The 27422-nt window shown below is 31.7% G+C and overlaps 1 protein-coding gene across 2 annotated transcripts; it reads left to right on the top strand.

Annotated features, from left to right (window-relative positions):
* The first annotated feature begins 3650 nt into the window (after positions 1–3650).
* On the top strand, positions 3651–26882 carry LOC127724142 (uncharacterized). Of its 2 annotated transcripts, none has more exons than XM_052231013.1 (8): positions 3651–3692; positions 6771–6921; positions 7992–8157; positions 9696–9916; positions 10978–11088; positions 11936–12062; positions 18573–18672; positions 22947–26882. In XM_052231013.1, exons 2-8 carry the CDS (start codon positions 6803–6805, stop codon positions 23084–23086), a joined length of 984 nt encoding a protein of 327 aa, XP_052086973.1. In that variant the 5' UTR covers positions 3651–3692; positions 6771–6802; the 3' UTR covers positions 23087–26882. The 2 variants fall into 2 exon arrangements, with proteins under 2 accessions (XP_052086973.1, XP_052086972.1); XM_052231012.1 differs by having other exon boundaries at positions 3659–3688.
* The last annotated feature ends 540 nt before the right edge of the window (positions 26883–27422 follow it).

Genomic DNA, 27422 nt, shown 5'->3' with positions numbered 1-27422 from the left:
CCATGAATGCGCATATGTATATAAAAATAATATTTAGTTTGATTACAATTTACTGATAACAAATATCAATATTAATACCAATAAAAACACAATATTCAAAGATCTAATTACAGTGTTGAATTGGTAACCTTTTAGAATAAGTCTATTTAAAGGATCGATAAGTTTATCCGGATCGTTTCTGAATTTCCGGGCTCGGTAAACAACATCTGCGTAAAAGTGAGGATGTGCTATCCCGTTTGAAATAAGTTTTCTACAGGTACAACCAAACTTCAAAACCAAATACTTATATCTATGAAAGAATTCAGTAAAGGTCTTAAGTAATTTGTGGTAACGAAATTCCTGACTTAATAATTTACCAGTTATACATAGATAACGTTCATTGAAATCCAAAACGTCAAAACAGACACGGGCAAAGCGAACGAGTTGTGATATATAAACACCGTAAGATGGTGCCAAAGGAACAGTACCGTCCAAAAAAGGAAAATTAACAATAGGGAACGAAAAATCGTCTCCTTTGTCGTAAATTTTAGTGTAGAGTTCCCCGTGTAAGATTGAAATATCTTAATATAGGAAAGGACAGTTATTACTGTTTATATTTGATTTATTTAAAGTAAGTTCCTTTGGGTAAATTTCTGCAGTATATTGAGAAAATTCTTGATTATTTAACGAAAAAATATCATCAAGATAACGGTAAGTGTTGTTGAATTTATCAATTAAATGCAATTTAGACGGGTCTTTACTGAGTGTGGTCATAAACTGTGATTCATAACAGTACAAGAACAAGTATGCTATTAAAGGGGCGCAATTTGTGCCCATAGGAATACTTACAACCTGTCGACAAATTTGGTTGCCGAAACGTACATAAATATTATCAAAGTGAAAATTAACAGCTTCAATCATCTCATCACACATCCAGTGAGTATAGCATGTTTACCTTTCTCATTAGAGAAGAAGGCTTTAAATGAGTTGCAGCAAATATATTTGTATTCAGATTTACCAAACGACCATTTAATTAAATAGGAAAACTTTTGTTTAATAGGATTATGTGGAAGTGTAGTGTAAAGAGTTAAAAAGTCGAAACTGTCAACAGTATCAAAAGGAACATCAAAAGCATGTAATTTATCTAAAACATCCAAAGAATTTTTACACTCCAAAATAATTAATTCCACTATTTTCATATATCTTATTGCAAAAGTTACTTTGTATGATTGTTTCTTGTACATTCTGCAGTTCTTATATGTTTAAGGGCAATTGTTGATGGTTCAGGTGGTCAGTTGTGTTACTTGATACATTTTGATTTTTTTTTTAATTCATGTTATTCTTTTTTTTTTCGAAATTGAAACAACTATGTCATGGATTTGATTACAAACTTGTAATCAATGTCATTAATATGAAATAAATAAAATAAACACAGAGCATGAACAGTATGTTGTAATCTGCTAAATTCTTGTGGCTGACTGAATTACATGTATTAAACATCTACATTTAGTTACCCCACAGTTCCTTTCTCAACCTTCTTGTAATAAAAGAAGTCAAGAATTTACATTTTTCCTTCTATGGCAGTTATTTCCTCTATTAAGCTATTATGGAAGGGAATATATTTCTTGTAAAGTGCAATTTCTTAATTTGTTACTGTAATTTCTCAATTTGTAACATGTATTTTTTCGATCCGTTACATGAATTTCTATATATCTTGATTTGTGAACGATACCGTTTGCTTTTGCGCCAATTGGCATTTCATTTGCGCCAAAATAATCTTTCATTTGCGCCAATAATACAGGTAAATAGTATATACAGGTAAATAATATACAAAAAAAGTTTTATTCAAAATAGACTTTTAATACTAACTTCAAAACATAGTTTTTGATTGCATGATAAAACATTTTCCTCCGAAATCAGTCATCGTAACCATAATGAAAGCACACTGATACGTTCCGAATGAGAGCCTTTTCATAATAATGTTAAAATACAATTCTTTAACCAAAGTTCAAATTAAGTGGATGAAAGCAATTATAGGCAACCGTGCGGCCTTCAAAAATGAGAAAAACCCATACCGTATAGTCGGCTACAAACAGCCCCGACATGAAAAATATAACATCATGTTTGTCTCAGAATTGAAAATGTCCATCTTGAAACCTCAAACATGTGAACGCCATTTAGTTTTAAACCTAAGTGACTCTCAGTTTTATATTAGAAATGAGTATGAAGTTACTAAGTTATCCAGGGGAATACTCTAACAAAATTCTAATTCACGAGTGTAGTAATGAACATTTTAACATTTTCCGTTATATGTTTCCTGTAAAATGGCGCAAATGAAATATAACCTTGTGGCGCAAATGAAAGATTGGATTTTGTAAAAAAAATGGCGCAAATGCGCCCTTTGTGAAATGTAACTTCTAAATGTGTAAATGCAATTTCTTAATTTGTTAACGTATTTTCTTCGTTTGTTTCATGAAATTCTGCATTTCTTAATTTGTAAAATGATATTTCTTTATTGGCTCAATTAAATTTCTTAATTCTAAATCGTAACTATGAAATTATAAATGGAATTTCTAGGTTCGTATTGGACGTATATTTGTTTTCAATCGAAATATTGAATGAATGAATACTTTATTCTCATAAAACAAATGTTACAGAGAACTATCTATCTGTGAAATGTAAATTCTTGATTTGAGTCACGTTTGGAAAATGAGTCAATGTAAAGAGCTAATGAGAAGTTCCGTTTCTCAAGAAAACTGACTACAAGTTACAGTCAAATCAAGAATGAAATAGTTCTACAATATTTCGCACGATAATAATATTGTATGAATAAGAGGAACAATATGAAAAAATAGTATCTCAATTGATTGTAAAAACAATTGAAAGGCCTTTCCCTTAAAACTGTCTGATATTTGAAATGTACTCTCTACGACCTTTCATTTGATATGCGAAAAGCATACCTTCTTAAACATTTCACTTTTCTAAATCACTTAAGAACAAAGAAAAATAAGGCAGTTTGAAATGTTCATGACTTTTTAAGTTTCATAACTTCTTTTTACAAAACTGATATCATTTTTTTTTGGAATTTGCCATGGCACATGGGGTCATGCCAGTGACATATGAAATTGAACATCCAAATGAGCTAAATTTTAAACCCCTTTTCCATCCGGAAGAGAAGGATGGGGTCATTAAGTGAAAAAAATTCTAAGATGTCAAGGTTGTCACATATCACATGAAAGTCCAACTTCCAAGCAAGGACCGAAGCTCATAAACTCGACAATCAATTGATTATGAAACTTGCAAAGTCAATGTAAAACATGAAAATTTCAAACTGCCTATTTTTCTTTGTTTTTTTATCAAAATAATTATCTTTTAAAACTATACTTTAAAGAATTACTTTTAAACCGATGGTCAGACAGTTTCGTGTCTAATGTACGAAATAGTGTGGCCGAAACATCTCCGAAACGTCTCCAAAAGCGAAATAAGAAACAGACTATAGGAAATGAAATGATATACACTAAAAAAATTACGTTGATTTACAATAACAAATTTTTTTATTGAGCAAATTATGATTGACAAGCAATAATTAAATAATCTGTAATAAAAAGATAATTTTCTTTAATCAATTATAGAATAACGATAATAAACAAAAGTGTGTATCAATTTCTGACCTTGACATTACGAGGTTTGTGTTGAGAAATATCTGTGTGTAGGTACGAAAAAGGAACATATTTCACATTAGAATACTTAATCGACTATTTAAAGACATCTTTTGACATATCAGAATAGTTTCAATATCACACTACTTTTTATCATTCACGACGAATATGAGAAATAGATAAAACAGTCTTACCAGCATAAAACTAAAAAGGGGGAAGGAAGGACTGTGTATGTGTGTGACAGTGTGTGTGGTGGTGGTTTTTTTTTTGGGGGGGGGGGGGGGGGGGGGGGGGTGACTACGTGGCTCACATTGGTTTTTAAATATACAACTTTCCTTGTATGATATCGTATTCTGTTTTGATGGTGATAAATGTGATCTTCCTTTTCTTTTTGAGATACTGCACTACAGAGTTTATGTTCAGTACTGTTTTTGGTGAAAGTTATATGTAGATTTATCCTGCTGTACTGCCTTTAAATAAAGCTAATGCTAACAATGAACACTGCCCTTTCCTGGATCTTCATATCTATATATCTTATAAGCTTAATACCAAAAGTTACAATATAAGAGTTGATTTCATTTCATATTGTTAATTATCCATTTTTAGATGGTGACATCCCTTGTCACCATCTTATGGTGTTTATATATCTCAACTTGTTCGATTCACTCATGTATGTAACAATGTATTTGATTTAAAAGAAAGAAATTGCTGTATTACAGAAAAATTATTACACCAGGGTTTTCGATATCGCAAACTTGTCAAAACACTCACTAAATTTTATCATCCATACAAGGACATTATTTGTAAATATAAATCAACGTGTAGACATCTTTTACGTTCAGGTATTTCACATCAATCTTTTATGGTAATATTCTATTCAAAGCTCGGAAATGTCGTCATTCACCTCAAAAGTTAACCAAACCTTTAAACAGACTCATTCAGTAGGGATATAGTTACGATACTGTTGTCAGGTCATTAAAGATGGCATTTTTTGGAAATAATATTGATTCACTCATAGGGTCTTTAAATCGGAAATAAACACATTTATTCTAAAACTAGTTGTCGGTATAATACAGGTTATGTTCTCATATATTTTATGATGGTATTATACTAAACTCCTAACAGGAGGGATTGTGCTTGATTTTCATATGATGAAGACATAATCTTGCAATCAGTTTAATTGAGGTCTGGAGCTGGCATGTCAGTGATTGCTAGTAGTCCTTTGTTAATTTATGTTATCATTGTCATTTTGCTTAGTTTCTTCTTTTACCTATTCTAACATCAGAGTCAGACTTCCTTTAAACTGAGTTTTACTGTGCGTATTGCTATGTGTTTGTTTATTCTACATTAGCTAGAAGTATAGGGGATGGTTGAGATCTCACAAAACATGTTTAACCTGCCGTATTTTTGCGCTTGTCCCAAATCAGGAACCTCTGGCCTTTGTTAGTCTTGTATGTTTTTTATGCCCCACCTACGACAGTAGAGGGGCATTATGTTTTTCGGTCTGTGTGTTCGTTTGTCCGTCTGTCCGTTTGTCCGTCTGTCCTGCTCCAGGTTAAAGTTTTAAGTCAAGGTAGTTTTTGATGAAGTTGAAGTCCAATCAACTTGAAACTTAGTACACATGTTCGCTATGATATGATCTTTCTAACTGTAATGCCAAATTAGAGTTTTGACCCCAATTTCACGGTCCACTGAACATAGAAAATGATAGTGCGAGTGGGGCATCCGTGACTATGGACACATTCTTGTTTAATTTTGGTTCATCTATATGTTTCGGAGTTCAGTGTGGTATCCATTTTCTCTGAACTAGTACACATTTTTATAAAGAGGCCAGCTGAAGCCAGCCTCCAGTTGCGGGATTGAAGACCCATTGGTGGCCTTGGGCTGTTTTCTGCTCTTTGGTTAGGTTGTTGTCTCTTTTACACATCCCCCGTTTCCATTCTTAATTTTATCATGTGTACTACAGGTATCTGATAGTTCCGGCCCCAAACCAATTCAGCCCCAAGTCTATCCACACCAAAGTCGATCTGGCCCAAGTCATTCCAGCCCCAAGTCGATCTGACCCAATAATAAAATAATGAATAATTACTATAAAAGTCAGACAGTTTTTTGAAGTATTTGATTCAGGTCTGATTGCTAATGAGACAACTATCCAACATAGTCCAAATGAAGTGGATTTAAGCAACTATAGGTCAACGTACAGCCTTCAACCATGAAAAATACTCATACTGTATAGTTAGTTATAGAAATCCACAACTTGACAAAATGTGAAACAATTTAGACCAAAAAACCAGATTAATGACAAAACAAATGAAAAGCAAATGTAACTGACAGCCACTAATGTCAACCACTGAATTTATGGCTCTTGACTTGGGACAAACACACAGAAAGTGTGGCATAGTTAAACACGTTTGTGAGCCCTCAACCATCCTAACTTGGGACCGTAAAGTAACAGCACATCATAAGAACAACCTGTAAACATCTTTTGGAAATGGCTTGACTCATCAGTTTGGCAAGAAGCACAAAAAATGCAAAGTACCAATCTAAGATTACTCATAGTAACTAAAAGCTAGTTCAAAGCCAATAACAACTAATTAACAAATCATGTTCTCCTAGACTATAGTATTAATTAGTGCACATCCAACAGATTTAGTCACTTTAATTTTTAGTGTAAAGATTTCACAAACAATCAAAAAAGCATACATGTTTACCTTTAGTTGTATGTGATTTTAGATTTTAGAGGGACCCCAATCCTAATACTCTCAATATCCAGCTCATGTTGATGGAAATTTACTATATTTCATAATTTGTACAGTTAATGTATGGAAAATGCCAAGCTAAATATGAGTTACTTAACATGTAATGGAAATAACTTTAATAAGAGTCAACAAAATGTTTTAATTGCATTGTGAAATGAAAGCACCTTATGGGACAACATTGACAAAGCTTTTCTAAACAGACAACATTTTCTGTTTTAGCTTTATAGTATATATTGTGTAGAAAACTTGTGACTCAATCTTAACAAATGTTTCAAATTTTTTCAATTCAATAAACAAATCTACAGTGATACACTAGGAAATCTGTCATGTTTAATAGTTTGCTTTTGTTTTATAATTTCTACATTTGTTCCAGATTTCATGGCCTGAATATCAAAATATTGTTAAATGGCTGATGTTGAAGAAATAATTTCATCAGAACTAGCACATGTTCAACAGAAGGCTCCAAATATTGAAGGAGTAACTTTGGAAGCAGCTGTACGAAACATTGTTAGAGCAACTATCAGGTAAGTCTTTTTTCAGTTCATTTGTATGCTGATATAAAAATAATTAAAAGGAATATCGGGTAAACATCATTGAGACGCCAAGCATTCTATACACAATTTCACAAGAAATTGACTTATTTTTGTGATCTCATGGTCTTCAATGACAGACAAGTAGCCACACTGAGTGATGAGATTTGAATCACCTGAAGACTTCTTGAATTATGAACTTTTACAGAGATAAACTTAAGGTCTTACTAATACCAATTTTTATGTCAAGAAACATGAGGGGACAGTGAAGAGAAGAGTTTTGTTCAGAAAGAACAATTTTTTGCAGACGTTTTTGCACTAGGACTTGGAGAATTATCCATAATAGCTCTTTCCCAATTGATTTGAAAATGAAGTTTTTGATTCTTTAGAACTCCAAATTCCAACGAGAAATCTGCTGCAACCATGTGTTTATTCATAAGACAGTAGTGACGTTTGAAGTTATTTATGAAACAAGAATAAGTGAACAAAATGCTTCTTAGTGCTTGAGGAAAAAACCCAACAAAAAAATACATGCACAGATAAACCCAACAAAATTGATTGATTGGGGAAGTTTACTCCACTTTCAGCACTCTTGGCTTTATCATGGTAGCCAGTTCAAAGTTGTGGTGGAAGCTGGAGTACCATTAACAGGTAAACTGGCAATCCCTGTCAAACACACCTTGCCACGAATTATCCATAATAGCTCTTTCCCCAATTGATTTGAAAATGAAAAGAGTTTTTGATTCTTTAGAACTCCAAATTCCAACAAGAAATCTGCTGCAATCATGTGTTTATTCATAAGACAGTAGTGACATTTGGAGTTATTTATTAATTACTGTACATTCAGATTTAATGTGTGTATTTATTATTGCGAAGTAGCAATTACTGTTCGAAAAAGCGATTGCAAATATTTTGTGAAGGAAAATCACTACTGAAATTATGAATTTGAGTTGTTAATATTGCGAACTTGATACTGTCGCATTACACGCATTAATAAAAACGTCGTAGTAATTTCTTAATTTACAGTAATCATTCCTAGCACTCATAGAAATTTTATGTTTCAGATTAACAGGTCTTAGAACAATTACAACATGTATGCAGTTCCCAGCACAATACCCACAGGAACCTATAGTTATAGAATTAAAGAGTAAAACATTGCCTGAAAAAGTCTGTGATAAAATAACAAAAATTTGTGAAGAGGAAGCGAAAAAATGGCTCGGTCAAAAACAGGTATATCAAATTAAAACATGATACTGTAGAATCAGACATTTATTTTTTGTTGTTACTTATTTTTCGAGTATTGAGGAAAACCTTCATTTTAGTGGATATTTGATTTCATTGTTTTACCAAAGTCTGAAAACGAGCCTGTAGAAAATGTGCACTTTGTTGAATTTTAAGGTTTACTTATACCCATGAAATCCACAAAAATTGGTATCTCTCGGATAAATTAATAATGAATCCACAGTATTTTATAATTAATTTTTTAAAATAATTTGTGATATAAGACAATAGCAGTTTCTGTTTTATTTAATGCACTATTCAATATATGAAGTTTAACTTACAAACAGATTAAAACTTATTGATGTGGAAAGTTATTTATGAAACAAGAATAAGTGAACAAAATGCTTCTTAGTGCTTGAGGCAAAAACCCAACAAAAAAATACATGCACAGATAAACCCAACAAAAAATGATTGTTTGGGGAAGATTACACCACTTTCAGCACTCTTGGCTTTATCATGGTGGCCAGTTCAAAGACGTGGAGGAAGCTGGAGTACAATTAACAGGAAAACTGGCAATCCCTGTCAAACACACCTTGCCACGAGCAGGGTTCAAACTCACAACCTCAGATAATCACTGGAAATCAACTTCTTAGACCATTTGTTCATGAAAGCCCTACCCAACAATGGTAGTGCTTGGTTGGACACACAACTAATCACCTGTCCCTAAGGAAAGCGTTAAAAGTAACTATTAAGAAATCAAGAGTCCCCCATCATGACAGTGTTCATGTTCAATTTACAAACATAGTCCTGTACGATAATCAGAGTGTAAAAAAAGTTTAATTTGATATTTTTTTTAGAATAGTCGAATAGGATTTCATTCACGTCCAGTGCATAATGAAAAAACAATACTGTCAACATCGCGATATTTACAATGTTAACATGATATTGTGTCAACATCGTTAACATTTTAAGAACTCTTATATACTGTTTACATCGTTGACATTGTTAACATCGCGATGTTTACAATGTAGTAACAACATCGTGTTTACATCGAAATGTTGACGATGTGAACAATTTAAACACAAAGGTATTGACTCGGGACACAATATAAATGATGTTGACACCCTATTGTTGTCATCGCAATGTCTACGATGTGAATAATGTAAACACAAAGGTATAGACTTGGTATACCATATAAACACAGTGTCTACGATGTGAACGATGTAAACACAACGGTATAGGCTTAGTATACATTATAAACACGATGTTGACTCGCAGTTATCGACATCACAATGTCTATGATGTGAACTATGTAAACACAAAGGACTAAATTTGTTATACAATATAAGCACGATGTCGACTCGATATTGTCAACATCGTAGTGTCTATTGTGTAAACACAAGGTATAGATACGATACAATGTAAACACAATAATGACACTATAAGGTAGATTTTGACAATATCGGTAAAACATCGTGCACTGGACATACTTCTAGGATTTGAGGGTATTAATGGAACAAAGGTTAAATTCTTGTTATATATTTCAGGTGATGTTAATGATCAACTTTGTAAAGGAATTTTTAATAGAAAACCCGTTATGTGTTTGTAGTGAGGAACTGTTATCTGTGAAAAAGAAATTACTAACATCAGACGACACTGTCATATTAAAACAAGCAACATCAAAAGTTGTCTATAGGATAACACAAGAACAATATTTCATGCAATTTGTTTTAGTAGTGCCTGAAGAATATCCTCTTAAACAAGTCAAGTAAGTTTTTATACAATTTACTTCAGTACTCTGAGGTTTAAGTATGTAACTTTTTATACGACCGCAACAAATTTGCGTTCGTATATTGGTATCATGTCGTCTTCGTCGTAGTCCGAAGACATTTGGTTTCTGGACAATAACTTAAGTATAAGTGAATGGATCTCTATGAAATTTAAACACAAGGTTCAATAGCACAAAAGGAAGGTTGGGATTGATTTTTAGGTGTTATGGTCCCAACTGTTTAGGAATTAGGGGTCAAAAAAGGGCCAAAAAAGGCATTTTTCTAGTTTCCAGATGATAACTTGTGTATAAGTGTATGGATCTCTATGAAATTGTACCACAAGGTTCCATACCACTAAGTGAAGGTTTGGATTGACTTTGGGGGTTATGGCCCAAACTGTTCAGGAATTAGGGGCAAAAAAAGGGTGGAAAAACAAGGTTTTTCTGGTTAATGGACAATTACTTAAGTATTAGTCTATGGATCTCTATGAAATTGAAACACACGGTTTAATACCACAAAGGGAAGGTTGGGTTTGACTTTGGGGGTTATGGCTAAAACTGTTCAGGAATTGTTTTTCAAACTGTATTAGGACAACTCTGTCTAGAATTGAAGATTACTAATGCTGTAAACCAACATTTTTTAATGATTTATTTATGTGAATTTCATATATAAATTGTAATTATGTGAAGGAAATTAAACCTTTCCTCAGAATCAGATGGTGTTTACCTGGCCATTTAAAATTTTGCAATTGATCGATTGTTTTTTTTAATGAAAAAAGTAAGTTCTCATTTAATGAACTCCACAAAGAACAATAGCTATGTTATTTATTATAAGGGACAGTTCCCTTTGAAAAGTGTTAAATGGCCAAAAAAACTTATTCTGGTATTATTTCCTTCACAATGATTTATTGCATCAATCTTCTCTTATAGAAATTAAGCAGCAAAGTTTGTAAATCCAGAAAATAAATGGCAGCAAAGTCGGAGAGGAAGTGTTAAGTTGGTTTATAGTATTATTTTTGACTTATCTTAAATTACAAAATTAAAACTGATTTCTATTTTAGAGTTGAATTAGAAGAGCATAATTTTCCAGAAATATTAAAAGTCAATTTTATATCACAAGCAATAGAAATAGCCAGAAAATGTGTGCAACCTCCAATAAAGAAAAAACCTAAGTAAGTACACATCAGTCAATTATGGTTGGACTAATATTTGAATGCACCTGTTATGCATTAAAAAAACATTAGCTTTGTAGGTTGTATTCTGATGTGGCATGGCATCATTTTTTCTTCTTCTACACTACCTGTCTTACCATAAACAAAAATACCATCTGAACACATTTTTGTAAAACATTTTAAATCACAATGTTTGAATATCAGAGAGATTATGCCATCATTTAAAATTTAAATTCATCTTAACTGTCTGAAATTAAATTATTGAGCTTCTGACCAAAGATTTTTACCCTTTTTTCACAGAGACTTCTAATGAAATCATGTTGAAATCCAGGTTGCTAATTTGTAAAGTAATTTCTCTTATTGTTATCTGAATATAAAAATAAAGAGATGGGGTATAATTGCCAATGAGACAACTATCCACTAGAGTCCAAATGATGTTGATGTAAGGAACTGTAGTACACGGTACAGCCTTCAATAATGAGCAACACCCATACAGCATAGTCAGCTATGAAAGTCCAATGACATGACAAAATTAATGTGAGACATTTCAAATGAGACATGACAAATTGTGAATCTATTCAAACAAGAAATGACAAAATGTGAAACAATTTAAACGAGGCATGAAAAAAATGTCAAACAGTTCAAACTTGTTGCAGGAGAAATATTCTGTTATTTTAGTATTTTATTAAATTTTGAAACGAAAACTTATTTGAATGTCATCTGTAAATTCTGGTTATGAATACATGTATAAACTCACAAGGAAGAGAAATTCTCCTACATATGATAAGTCCTAATTAAATATAAAGGGATAATACAAAGTCATTCACAAAATTTTTTTTCTTCTCAGGGATCCTCCATTTGAACCACAGCCGTCAGTTTTACCAGTTGTTAAATTCTTAGTAGAATCAATAAAGAAATTTCCTGTGATGTGCTGCCCTCTATGTAAAGAAAGAGTTTTTCCACAAAATCCATCGGTAAGTTTTCAATACTGCAGTTTTTTCCCCATTTTTTATCAAATTGGAAAATGGGATTTGCTAAAGCACTGTTTCCTTAAAATTATAGCCCACTTTTATGAAAAATTGTATCGGATACATGTAGCAAAATGGAAAAAAATATAACACCATAGTACCGTCTATGGTTCTATAAGGTCCTTGGGGATAACACTGAATAGGGGTCTTTAGTAATAGCTATGAAGGTTGATTTAATTTCTCTCAAGTGACAAGATGATAAACTTTACGTGGGTCACATGGTTTGTACAACTATATCCTCTTTCAGCTTTCAAGCTAGAACTTTTATATTATACAGTTTGTTTGTACATATACCAATGGTATGCATATTAATATCGGGTTTATTATTTCCTATTTAACTTCTGTTAAATTTGCAAAACTCGAGTTAAGAAGTTTGAAAAGAATAAAAGCAATAAATTGATTAATATAATCAAGAACACAATGGAATAAATCATCTGGGGCATCAAATTGTGTCTTCCAGAGACAACCATTTCAAGTTGTATGTAAAACATCAATGTTTACTAAATCTATGGAATGCCACAGCTGTCTTATGTGGTACTCTGATATTACCTTATGTTGTTTTATTATTACTTGATGATATTTTGTCTTTACATAATATGGTTTTGACATTACGTAATGATGTTTTGATATAACTCAATATGGAATAGTCATTACTTAATGATATTTCGATTTTACATGATATGGTTTCGTATTGACTTGATATGGTTTTTGTCTCACCTTGACGGAGTCGACATAGGTATGCTGTTTCCGGCATCGTCGGCGGCGTCAACAATGTATTAGTTTGTGATTAGGTCTAGTTTGTGGTGAACCACTAGTGGTAGGTCAATGATATTTGGTATGCATTTGTATCAGCATTGGCACATCTCATTTCCATGGTTATTATTTGGCCCTGCCCCCTCAGTCATAGTCTATTGACTTTGAAACTTTTGCTTAGTTTTGATGTATTAGTTTGTGATTAGGTCAGTTCAAGGGAAACCATTAGTGGTAGGCCAGTGTTAATTGATATGCAGTTATATAAGTATTGGCAAATCTCATTTCCATGGAGAATATTTGGCCCAGCCCCCTCAGTCATGGTCTATTGACTTTGAAACTTTTGCTTAGTTTACATGTATTAGTTGGTGATTAGATTAGTTTAAGATGAACCAATTATGTTAAGTCAATGATATTTGGTATGTAAATTTATTGGCATTTCTATGGAGATTATATAGCCCCACCCCCTCATCATGGTTCATTGACTTTGAAACTTTTACATAGTTTACAAGTTAATGTTTGTGTTTAGACTTGGTTAAAGGAAACGATTTATGATAAGTCAATGGTATTTGGTATGCATTTGTATTAGCATTGACACATCTCATTTCCATGCAGATTGTTTACCTATGTACCTTCAGTCATGGTTCATTGACTTTGAATATTTGCATAACTTACATGTTAAAGTATTGCTATTTTAATTTCAACATTTGCATTATCAAAATTACAAATAGGCGAGACATATCTCTGTGTCAACAGTTTATTTTATTACTCAATATGGTTTTGTCATAACTCGATGTGATTCCATCATTATTTATTGTGGTTGTGTCATTAGGCAATGTGGTTTTAACATTACTTGATGTGTATGTGGCTTAACGTTATGTATTTGTTTCAATTCATGATGTGGTTTTGTTATTTCGTAATGATGATTTGCCAATTCTTCATATGGCTATAACATTGCATAATGATGGTTCAAAATTTGACGATTTTACACAACATGATGTGTTTGTTCCTGTATTTGATGTGGTCCTGTCATTCTTTGATGTGGTTATCACATTACTTGATGAGGTAAAGCCTCGTGACCATTTTGGAAAAAAATAGTTCTATTTTTAGACCAATTTCCATATGTCGTTTGTTTAATGTGCTTCTGATGAGTGTCGCTATCCAGGCAGACAAAAATAAGAAAAAAAGTACAAAAAAATATATATATTTCGGACATAAGGGGGATATCCCCAAACCACATGGTCCTGCCGTTTTTTTCCCTTAGATCTCAAATGGAAGCAGTATTACAATAAATTTGTGAAGAATTTCACGGAACCCTGTGTCTCACCTGAGATTGCTGCTGTCATTGTAAGAGTGTAATGTTGACTAAAACGTCCATTTATCGGTAAAAAACAAAATTAAAAAATTGTTTTTCTGTACATGCTTCATCTTGATATAGAAGATTAACTCCTATACAAGTTTTATAACAATTCATTGAGGTTTACAAATTTATCATGACAAAATAGTTTAATTTGGTAATATTTAATGCAAATAAAACTTATATAAAAATAAGAAGATGTGGTATGATTGCCAATGAAACAACTCTCCACCACATACAAAATGACGTAGCAGTTTACAACTATATGTCACTGAATGGTCTTCAACAATGAGCAAAACCCATACCGCATAGGAAGCTATAACAGGTCCAGAAATGACAAATGTAAAAACAATTCAAACAAGTAACCTAACGATCTAAATGATGAAGATGCCAACGACGGAATATAGGTTTGTTGTGTCTCACTTCCGTGACATTAATATCGCAGGCTGGACACACATCAAATGACTTGTACTTTATTGTCAACAAATGAGACACTTTAAATCAACTCGCACTAAAGTTACAGGGAAATTGGGGATCGGACAAAGCGACAAAGCATCAATTCTATAAAATAAGAATTCTTGGATTTTATTTAGCGTGTATTATCATTTGAACATATAGGAATATCAATCTTTTAATATATATTTCTATCAATTCCATTCTCTGATATACCTCGCACTAAATTGAAAAAAAACTAAACTTTTTGGAATATCTGTTTCACAGGTGACAACGGATATGTTCCAGTTGTCGTAACCACAATCCCGTCCTCTTTTCCTCAAATGTGACCTACCGAATTAGACCAAATCACTGGGTTTGTACTTTCACGAATAACATGACGGGTGCCACACATTGAGCAAGATCTGCTTACTCTTCTGGAGCACCCAATATCACCCCAGGATTTTGATGGATTTATGTTGCCTAGTCATACCGATCTATAGAGTTAAGCCAATTGCAACTGATTTTTATATTTGTGGTCGTATATTGGTATGACGTTGGCGTCGTCGTCGTCGTCTGGCGTCGTCCGGCGTCGTCCGAAGACACATTGGTTTTCGCACTCTAACTTTAGTTTAAGTGAATGGATCTCTATGAAATTTTACCACAAGGTTCAATACCACAAAAGGAAGGTTGGGATTGATTTTGGGGGTTATGGTACCAACAGTAAAGGAATTAGGGGCCAATAAGGGGCCAAAAATAAGCATTTTTGTAACTTCCAGACATTACTTGTGTGTTAGTGTATGGATCTCTCTGACATTGTACCACAAGGTTCCATATCACAAAAGGAATGCTGGGATTGATTTTGGGGGTAATTGCCTCAAAATTTTAGGAATTAGGGGCCAAAAAAGGGGCAAAAAACAAGCATTTTTCTAGTTTCAGGACAATAACTTGTGTGTAAGTGTATGGATCTTTCTGAAATTGTACTACAAGGTTCCATATCACAAAGGGAAAGCTGGAATTGAGTTTGGGGGTAATTGCCGAAACGTTTAGGAATTGGAGGCCAAAAAGGGGCCAAAAATAAGCATTTTTCTAGTTTCCAGACAATAACTTGTGTTCAAGTGTATGGATCTCTCTGAAATTGTACTGCAAGGTACCATACCACAAAGGGAAGGATGGGAATGATGATGGGGGTAATTGCCTCAATATTTTAGGAATGAGGGGCCAAAAAGGGGCAAAAAACAAGCATTTTTCTAGTTTCAGGACAATAACTTGTGTGTAAGTGTATGGATCTTTCTGAAATTGTACTACAAGGTTCCATATCACAAAGGGAAAGCTGGGATTGAGTTTGGGGGTGATGAATCATAAGGGGGTTCAAAAAATTTGGGGGGGGATTTTTTTTTTTTTCCTTTTTTTTCTTTTTTTCCTTTTTTTTTTCTTTTAAAATTTTCCTTTTAAGTTGGTTATTTAATGATTTATATTTAAAAGCAAATAATAATGATATGGTAGGAGATACACACCAAACAGGATGTGTTAATTATTATATAGTAAGTATTGTGCAATAGCAAGAAATTTTCAATTGCACAGTATTGCACAATAGCAAGAAATCTTCAATTGCACAGTATTGCGCAATAGCAAGAAATCTTCAATTGCACAGTATTGCGCAATAGCAAGAAATATTCAACAGCACAATATTGCGCAATAGCAAGAAATTGTCAATTGTACAGTATTGCGCAATAGCAAGAAATATTTAATTGCACAGTATTGTGCAAAAGAAGATACTTCGTATAAATTGCTTATTTCTTGACCAATTTCTATGGGGTTTTATTCTTGAATTCTTTGGGTTCTTTAATATGCTGAATCTAACAGTGTATTTAGTTTTTGGATTTTGGGCCCCGTTTTTAAATTGGTCCACATTGAGGTCGAAAGGGTCCAAAATTAAACTTTGTTTGATTTCATCAAAAATTGAATTATTGGGGTTCTTTGATATGCCGAATCTAACCGTGTATTTAGATTCTTAATTTTTGGTTCCGTTTTCAAATTGGTCTACATTAAGGTCCAAAGGGTCCAAATTTAAACTTAGTTTGATTTTAACAAAAATTGAATTCTTAGGGTTCTTTGATATGCTGAATCTAAACATGTATTTAGATTTTTGATTATGGGCCCAGTTTTCAAGTTGGTCCAAATCGGGGTCCAAAATTAAACTTTGTTTGATTTCAACAAAAATTGAATATATGGGGTTGTTTGATATGCTGAATCTAACCATGTATTTAGATTTTTGATTTTTGGGCCCCGTTATCAACTTTGTCCACATTGAGTTCAAAAGGGTCCAAAATTAAACTTTGTTTGATTTCATCAAAAATTGAATTCTTGGGGTTCTTTGATATGCTGAATCTAACCATGTATTTAGATTTTGGATATTGGACCATAATAGGTGAATGTCCAATTTAAAATTTTTAGTTCTTAGACCACATTCATTCTGTGTCAGAAACCTATGCTGTGTCAATTATTTAATCACAATCCAAATGCAAAGCTGTATCAAGCTTGAATGTTGTGTCCATACTTGCCCCAACTGTTCAGGGTTCGACCTCTGCGGTCGTATCAAGCTGCGCCCTGCGGAGCATTTTATTACAGTTTATTCTTGTATTGGGTTGTAACACTATTCACCCATGGTAGGGTTAGGGTTTAACGCTCACAGACATGTTTAACTCCGCCACGTGCATATTCTTTATGTGCCTGTCCCAAGTCAGGAGCCTGTTATTTAATGGTGTCGTTGTTTCATGTGTGTCATATTTGTTTTTCGTAAGTTGTCTAGTTATTAGTTACTAGCGCCTTTAATTGCTTACATCCACTGCATTAAAACTCTGGTGGATAGTTGTCTCATTGGCAATCACACCACATCTAACTTTATTTCGATTTTTATTTGTTATTTTGTATACTGTAACATTGTTTATCTTTCGTACGCATACCCCTTAACCCTTTTTTGGAAGCCAACGCAAAAGCCCTTGATCCATGATAGAAAATTTGAATATGAACTCATATTAGATAACTCCAATTTTAATCTTAATCTAAATGAGACTCAAATTCGAAGTCTAACTTGAACTCTGCCTCAAAAGGTAACTCAAACTCGAAGTTCAACTCGAAACTCAATGCTAACTCGAACTTTAATTCTAGTTATGACTTGAATTCTAACTCGAAATCGTAAATTACTCGAAGTTTAAATGGAAGACTAGCTCGAAGTTTAATTCGAACAGTAACCCGAACTTTAATTTGAACTCTAACTCAATGGATTGCCACACTCATCCGAGGCATTTAAAAATAGAACTAGTTTTCCCAAATAGTCACATGGTTTTACCTCATCAAGTAATGTGATAACCACAACAAAGAATGACAGGACCACATCAAATACTGAAACAAACACATCATGTAGTGTAAGATTGTCAAATTTTGAAACATCATTATGTAATTTTAAAGCCATACAAGGAATTGGCAAATCATCATTACGAAATAACAAAACCACATCAACTACATTATGTTAAGCCACATACACATCAAGTAATGTTAAAACCACATTGCCTAATAACACAACCACAATAAATAATGATGAAACCACATCGAGTAATGACAAAACCATATCAAGTCCATACGAAACCATATCATGTAATATTGAAATATCATTAATTAATGACTATTCCATATTGAGTAATAGCAAAACATCATTACGAAATGTCAAAACCATATTTTGTAAAGACAAAATATCAAGTTATAATAATACAACATAACGTAATATCAGAGTACCCCATAAGACAGCTGTGGCATTCCATTTTAATCAAATATTTGCTGTACTATATTCAAGCCTACTGCTGGGGCATCATCTGTGTCTAGTTGAGATTTAAGACAAATGTTTTCCTTGTTTTTAGGAACCAGTAACAGATAAAAGAAAAAGAATGGAAAAGTTGTATTGTGGTCATTTATTCCACTTTGGTTGCTTGTACAAATATGTAAAAACACCACCTTTCAGTAAGTATGGAAGATAACTCTATTCAAAGTTTGGTAATTCAATGGAAATGTTTACTATGATGAAACTCCACTAGCCATTGATACCAGATATGTATTAATGAACTCATTATGATAATGTCATTTGTTTTCAGATTACATGGGAAGTAACTCCACTAGCTATTGAGATATATATATATTAACTCATTTTGATAATGTCATATGTTTTCTGATATATGGGAGGTAATTCATGTTATTCATCTTTGTTAAAACTCTGTCATTAAAAAGGTCTGGACATAAATTCCTGTTGTAAAGTCTAGCTGCCTTTATTTCCTAGTACTGATTTTACATAAAACAATTTGCTTTTTAAAAAAAAAAGACAATACGTGAACCTTAGAACTTTTTTATGCTAAATACCCCGAATGTAAGATCAAATACACTCTTTTTCTAACTTTACCATGTTTACAGAATCCATTGAGTACTTATGCTTATTCAGTGTAAAAATGTAGAGTTAATTGTTTTGTGTATTTGTATTTTTTCTTTTGCATAAAATGTTTTTGAAGACCTCATAGAAGATTAACATGCAGTTGTTAAATCTATTTCCTTCATTAAAAAAGTATATAATATATTTTTATTATTAAAAGTATGAGAATTTCCTGGGACTATTAACGAACAGTCCCAGGTATGTCTGGACAAAGAGTAAAGAACGTGTTCAGTTTTGATTCAGCCTTATTTCTATAAGCAGGTATTGTAGTTTATTTGCCCAAGGAGACAAACAATAGAAGACACAAGTTTCTAAAAGCAGTGATAGATCCATGTAATACTCGCTCGGATTACTAAAAATTAAAAACTATATCTCTGTTATTATTTTGTATTCTCAAAACTACATATATATACATTAACGCTACTATAATCTACAACTCTCAGTTTTTGGCTACACGTGCTGTTCTTATCTATAAAGTCATGAATATTCATCAGCTATGTAGGCGTGTCAAAATCGTATCATACGCGATAATGACCAACCAGTACACACTGTATTATGATTTCATTAACCAGTATTAAAAAGATAGATATAACATCCCCGCCCACAAATTTAGAAATGAAATCTGTATATATAAAAATTCCTAAGGGTTCCCCGGAACCCAGTGTCTCACCTACTTTTGCTGTTGTCTATATTTTCAGTGTGATAGGGGAATGCACATAATAGATTTACAGTTAATGAAATAAATAAATAAGAAGCTTCTGTCTAAGTTTGGTAAAAATCCAGGATGGTTTATGAATCTAATAAATGTTTTAAAAACTTTAACTGCAGACTGTATGTAATGTTAACTGGATGAAAAACTAAGTCCATTTATAAGTAATATACGGAAAAACAGGAAATAAATTTTTCACAAAATTTCCTTCTAGATACTAGCATTTGATCATAAACAAGCTTCTGTCCAAGTTTGGTAGCAATCCAGGATATTTTAAGAAAGTTATTAAAATTTAAAAAAACTTTAACCACATCGTGAATGTAATGTTAACTGGCAGAAAAACTAAGTCCATTTATAAGTAAAATACGGATAAATAGGATTTTTTTTTACAAAATTTACTTATGGATACTATCTTATGATCATAAACAAGCTTCTGTCCAAGTTTGGTAGCAATCCAGGATAGTTTAAGAAAGTTATTAAAATTTCAAAAACTGTAACCACAGAATGAATATTTGTGGACGCCGCCGACAACACTGACGAAGACGGACTGTAGGATCGCTATGTCTCACTTTTGCAACAAAAGTCGTAGGCTCGACAAAAATGAATAATAATAAAAAAAAGAAATCTGAAACAATCTATATATGCAAATAAATTGTACTTTAATATACACACATTACAAAAAATCAAAAGTTCTCATTAAGATACTATGTTTTAAATTGAATAACTGTGAAATTTGGTGACAAAAATATTAAAAATATAGAATAAACAGTTTCTTTTTCTTCGCTAAAATATGCAGTTAAAAGGAGTTTAATGTCAAAATGTATATAAAAAAACCAAAAAGCAATAAAACATCGTTAGTATTGATGATCATGGTTTAAACTTAATGAACAGTGTAATTTACTTATTTTATTTGTTTAATTTTCAGTTCTTAAAACGGAAATTTTTGTTTGTCTGATTTGTCAAAACGAAAAGTGTGCATACATTTTATTGTTACAAATCAACAAATCTAACCACCAAAGCCCATTATAACTCATTATGTAGAAACCACAACACCATTAATATCTCTCTGTGAATATCTAGACACAGATGTTCGATACCATATGTCGTTAAATCTTGACCATTAAACTTTCACTTGTTAATCAAACCGATACTTCCAAGAGCACGACAGATTACAACTGTCAACTTTGCTCAAGTGAACACTTGCGATGCATAAATTGTAGCTTTAAAATAAACATACATGTTTGAAAGTGATCTATAGATAGTTTAAGGAAGCTAATACAGATAAGAAGAATAAGTGTTCGGAATGAACAATAATTTAGCTTCCGAATATTCCTCCATAGACTTTATTTCTCACTAACATATATGCATGAACCCTCAGGGGCTCTCGCAATAAGTATGGGAGATAACTCTTTTTGAAAAAAAACCAAGTAACATAACTTCACCTACAGTAAGTACTAGAAGACACTGCCAAAATCATTGGGATGTTAATTGGATAATCATGTTTATTTTCAAAATTTATTTAGCAATAACCAATGCTGTAAGAAGTAAGTGAAGTATTTTGTCAAGTTTAATTGCCTGATTCCATATGTCATGGACTTAATAGGGCCCCGCCACTAGGCGGGTCTTCCTATAGTGATCAGTCTGTCCGTCCATCCGTCTGTCCGTCCGTAACAAATTGTGTCCGCTCTAATCTAGAGAACTGTTATAATTTCATACTTTATACTTGACATGTATACATATTAACCAACACCAGAGAGTGTGTCATAATGTTTGTACAACTTCCTATGTCAAAGTTCATTTGTCTTATTCCATTTGTCATAGACTTAATTTTACTAGTTTGGACCATTTTTTCAATTAAGAACGTTATGTTTCATGTTGATGGTAATTCTTGGTTTGGTTTTTGACCAATTTTGTTTTTTTTAGGTAAATTGTGGTCTTAGATTAAATCATCATCCAGTCTGATGATTTAATCCAGAGTTATGGACCATAACTCTGGATCATATCTAATGTTTGAGTACTATGTTAAACCATATTTCTGTACAAAGGGAGATAACTAATTTTTCAAAAGACATTCTTTGTTCAATTATTTGAAGAATTTTTTGGCAGGTTTATTACCGGTAGTTATTTAGTATAAACTAATTTTCTGAATGCTATATATATAAAAACAAAATTATGACGAGAAATCCTTTAATTAGATAATAATCTATTTTTATTATGTATATATTTCAATACATTACATTGTGAAGATAAAAGTTGTTGACATTTTATAGATAAGTTACAAATCTATATTAGTTTGTGACAAATGAAAGAAAAAATATTTGGAACTATTAATTATATTGATAGTAAAATAGATATACACTGTATTACATCATATCTAATTTTAGAGAACTATTAATCATATCTTATGTTTTTTTCATCATGCTTGTACGATATTGATTGATAATTGGTATATAGTTTTATCATGACAAGTTACAGATCAAGTTCAGATTTTTGTTTCGGTCTAATAATTTTGTGCAGAGTTATGGTCCTTGGACTTGAAAAATTCACTCATATAATCAGTTTTCCACACTGTTTTTAGTCATGCTTGAAGATATTGACATGATATTTACTTTTTGTTTACACCATGGCAAGTTATATAACAAGTTAGCATTTTGTTCCAGTATAATGAATTTTTACCCAGTAGGGGACTATGTATTGCCATGCAATACTCTCAGAATGCTTGTTTTAGTTTGTTTTGACAGTATAAAATATGAAATAAAAATCACTAGTTAATTATGGGAATAAAAATCAATTTACAGTTTATTTTAGCAGTACAAAAAAATGAAATAATGTAAATTCAGAAATTATTACGTGCATTTATTATTGCGATTTTTGAAGAAAGAACAAAAATGCAAGATTAATTATTGTGATTTCCAGAAAATCTACAGACAGGTATATGTATTGGATATCAGAATGCGAGTTCTTAATATTGCGGTACTCCCCCAGTCGAATTATTTACAATAATAAAAACCTCGCAATAATTTCTGAATTTACAGTAATAGCTATGATGTTTTGTGATCCGTTAGTTCATGTGTAAATTTAAATTAAATTTATTTTATTTTACAGCTGGTAAAATATGTCCAGATTGTGGTAATGCTATATATCATGATAAGTTTAAACTCTCACCTCAACTGATGGAAGCCAGATGGGCACATAAACAGGCTAGACAGAGAGAATTGGACGAAGTTGTAGACTTTTTAGAATGATACACATTAGGTTTTAATTTTAAATTAATTACTTTTATTGATATGATACGATGAAATCCATTTCATCTGCTTCTTTTCAGGGTATATGAGATGAAATTTAATATGACAAGTTTTTTGAACTAAAAAATTTATGTTTGTTAATATGGATTTCATTGTATGTTCATTTCTGTGATCAGTAAAAAAAAATGCCAAAGAAATGAAAATAGAGAATCTATAGCAACTATAGGTCATCATACAGCCTTCAACAATGAGAAAAACCTATACCACACAGTATAAGCTATAAAAGGCCCCAAAATGACAAATATAAAACAATTCAAACAAGAAAACTAACAGCCTGATTTATGTACAAAACAATAAATGAAAATCAGATAACAACAAACAAGAACTACCGACTTACAGGCTCCTGACTTCATATATCGTTGATCATCTTGATTTTATGGGTTCTTGAGCATTCAGACCGTCATTTGTAGTTTTCCCGAGTAAACCCATTGTTTAAAAAAAATTGTACCATGAAGTTTATAAGATATACAAAGAAACATAACTTATCTAATCACTGTAGTTTAATGAAATAGAAAGTAAAAAATTACAATATTTGTTTGTTACAAGTTATACCTCAATCGTATTTCTGACAATGTCTAGTGTATTGAATATGCAAATATGCAACATATTCAGAGCTCTCTATTTTGTCCTTAGCCAATGATTTGTTTATATGTTGGAATCTCAAGGTCATATAGTTTTCATGCAATATTGTTAATCAAGAATTGTTTACTATTTATATATGGAAATTCTTGTATGTATTTTTTATACTTAAAAGATAACTAATTCCTATTGCTATGAAAATCAAAGACTTTTATGATATAAGTCTTCTAAAAAAGATAAATTTATATTTTAAATCATGTCTAACAAATTTTGCTTTGGACTCCAAAATTCTTTCATTTGTCGCAACACTGGAAAAACTGACAAAAAAGCTTCATTTTGAGATCTTGTCATTTATATTTAGATACGAGCCAAGGGTTACCCAAATAGGTATTTTGTTACAAGATGTCTAATTCATGAATGTTAAAAAAGGTTTATATATCTTTTTAATAAATTTTTCCAAAAACTATGACAGTAAAATGGTCATTTTAGGTAAAATATTTAAACATGTTTCTAACAACACAATGACATCATGACTGACATTTCTGTACTCAAATGTTCACATTATATCATTATAAAAGAAAAATTATCAATATTGAAAGAATTGAAGAAATTCACAATTTTTGCTGTTTGAAGGGCCAGATAATCACTCTATTCATACCTCCTGTGTCCTTTATAAATCACACAATTTCAGGGACTTTGAAAATTAATAGTTATATAATTTAACTCAGACATGTGCAGAAAAAGCGGTATATATTTACTATTTATCTATAGTTTTCAAATGCCATTTTATAACTCTTACAAGATTGAAATTAAGAGAGAGAAAAGATTGAAATTAAGAAAGAGAACTAGTTTTACTTGTAGCAGAGAACTAGATTTGACAATGAAACATCTTGATATATGAATAAAAGGAAATTATTAGTATATGTTATTTGAGATAAAAAACAGTATCCAACAAAGCAGTGAAATCAAATAAGACATTAAGAGCTCAACTTATTTTAGTTCATTTTGTGCAATGGATTGTAAATGAGTCCTCAAGGATCAATTTTGATTAACATGTTCTTTTTTTCATAGTTGCTTAGCTACATGTATGTTCTTATATTTGAAGCTTTTTGAAAAAGCTAATATTTGTAAAGCAACTTATGATTAAAAAGTAAAAAGTAAAAATGTTAGATGTGAGTTATATCTGAACATTGTATTTGTATATGTCAATTGCACTGTGTAGGTAAATGTCATTTAAAGATTGTAAAATGCTATCAAAAATTGCAGTTCTGTGGATTCATTTATTTTCGTGGATGTCAATTTTTGTTGATCGAGGAAAAATTTTATTTTTTGTGTTTTTTTCTTCAGAATTCTGTATTCAAGCCAATAGACAATTTACACCTTGCTGAACATTTGAATTTGGTGTTTCTTACACCAACAAAAGCAAGAAAATTTGTATCCCCAAAAAATAAATGAATTCACAGTATCCGTCAAAACTTATGTGTTAAATGTAGTACATGTAGAATCTCTATATATTACATATGGTATATTTTAATTTGTTTATATGAAAAATATTGTGAGCTTAAAATATGGAAGTGAGTGTTTTGCAAAAGGAATAAATTTGTTATGATTGTTTTAGTCATTGCTTTGTTGCATGCATATTATTTTTAAGATTATTATTACCTCCCTCGATATTTAATTAAAGCATTGATTTTACCTTATTAAACAGGACTGATGCAACCGTGTTAATAATTTTTCATTAAAAAAAAAAGAAAACCAGCAGTTTAAAGGTTTCACTGTATTTTACTGTATTTATTTACAGCTGGTAAATATTTTCAAAAGTGACACCAAACTTAAGGATAAGTTATCAACATCTCAAATAATGGATATCCATATCCAACCAATGACAATGGTTTAATTTTATTTTGTTAAGAAATTAAATTACCCACAATCCTTCAGATTTTGAAACATTGCATAAGCATATAAGAAATCAGTATATCAACATACAATTATATTACTCAATGTTATTGATCACTTGTGAGTAGTACGCTAAATTCAAATATTTTTGCTATGTTTTTATATTTGTGAAAAATTGAAACGGATCTGGTTCTGCGAAAGAAAAAAATCACATTTTAAATTCTGATTGCATTATTTGTATGCAGCAATTGCTAATTTCTGTTTATTGTTCAGCCATTACAATCATAAATGCATGCAAATTTTTATAGATTTTCAATAACTCCTATGTTACCATTACTAAAATAGAACTATTTATTTAGCTATTTTTAGCCATGTCCAATCAGGTGAAATAGATGACGTAATAATCATTGTTATATTTGTAAAAATCACAATACATTTTACTAAGTTGAAAATATATATATTATTGACCTGCAAGAAATGACAATGATAGAATTACTATGATTTATTAAGGGTCTTACACAGGTTGAATTACTAGAGTTTGGTTAAAAAAGGTTTTCAGTTTATGCTGGGTTTTTTTTTTTTGGAAAAGTTTTACTGTATTTTCACAGTCATTATTTCTTTCAATGGTCGTTTTTGTGTTCGAAATCAAACATGCTGAATTGACTGTATTCATAGTGTTTATCGTGATAACCTTAAAGAAAAAAGTGTATACCCAAAAGTTTTGAAAAAAGGACAATATGACTTCTTATTTTCCTTAAGGTGGTACCCAACACCTTGACTAAAATTAATTTGGCTCGTTTAATTTTCATAAAATTTTGACATAATGTTTACTTTGACCCTTTGACAAAAATATAAAAATTTCAAAGAATTTGAACCAACCACTTTATCAGAAAAATTTCGTTGGTTATATAGCAGTTTGACAAACACTAATTTTGATCATTGAGAAGCGTAATATTTTCTTAACAAAACAACGTGATTAAAACGTTTAGCTGATTTTTACAGAGTTATCTCCCTGTAGTGTTAGGTACCACCTTAAATGTTCAAATTTATAGATAGGTTGGATAGTCCCCCAAATTTATCTTATGTGTATGGAAATGTTTGTGTGAAAATGGTATGAATTTTGATTGAGTTGTTACATTTGGTGACAGATGAATATGAGAACAATAGCGCAGTTAACAAATTCATTGCATGTTACTAATACATGATTTGAGAACCATACTTAATAATGGAAGACGTGAGATTATTAAATCAATAGAATATCTGTTGTTTTATTTATTTATTTACGAGGAATATACATGGTTTAATATTACCACTGCCTAATAAGGTACTAATTAGGCAATCTAATTTCAAAAAGCACTCAAGAACTGGTTAGACTGTTGTTTGCATGTGTATGTATATAAAGTTACATACATTGTGCGCTTTGTGAAATGGTATCCATACATTTTTATACGACCGCAAACAAATTTTTGTGGTCGTATATTGGTATGACGTTGGCGTCGTCATCGTCCGTCGATGTCGTCGTCCGGCGTCGTCTGAAGACACATTGGTTTTCGCACTCTAACTTTAGTTTAAGTGAATGGATCTTTATGAAATTTTACCACAAGGTTCAATACCACAAAAGGAAGGTTGGGATTGATTTTGGGGGTTATGGTAATAACAGTAAAGGAATTAGGGGCCAAAAAGGGGCCAAAAATAAGCATTTTTGTAACTTCCAGACATAACTTGTGTGTTAGTGTATGGATCTCTCTGACATTGTACCACAAGGTTCCATATCACTAAAGGAATGCTGGGATTGATTTTG

Source organism: Mytilus californianus, unplaced genomic scaffold (genome assembly GCF_021869535.1).
Source record: "Mytilus californianus isolate M0D057914Y unplaced genomic scaffold, xbMytCali1.0.p SCAF_14, whole genome shotgun sequence".
In the NCBI taxonomy this organism is placed as follows: Eukaryota; Metazoa; Mollusca; class Bivalvia; order Mytilida; family Mytilidae; genus Mytilus; species Mytilus californianus.
Note: the sequence above shows the minus strand (reverse complement) of the source record. Positions and strands in the feature narration are given on the sequence as shown.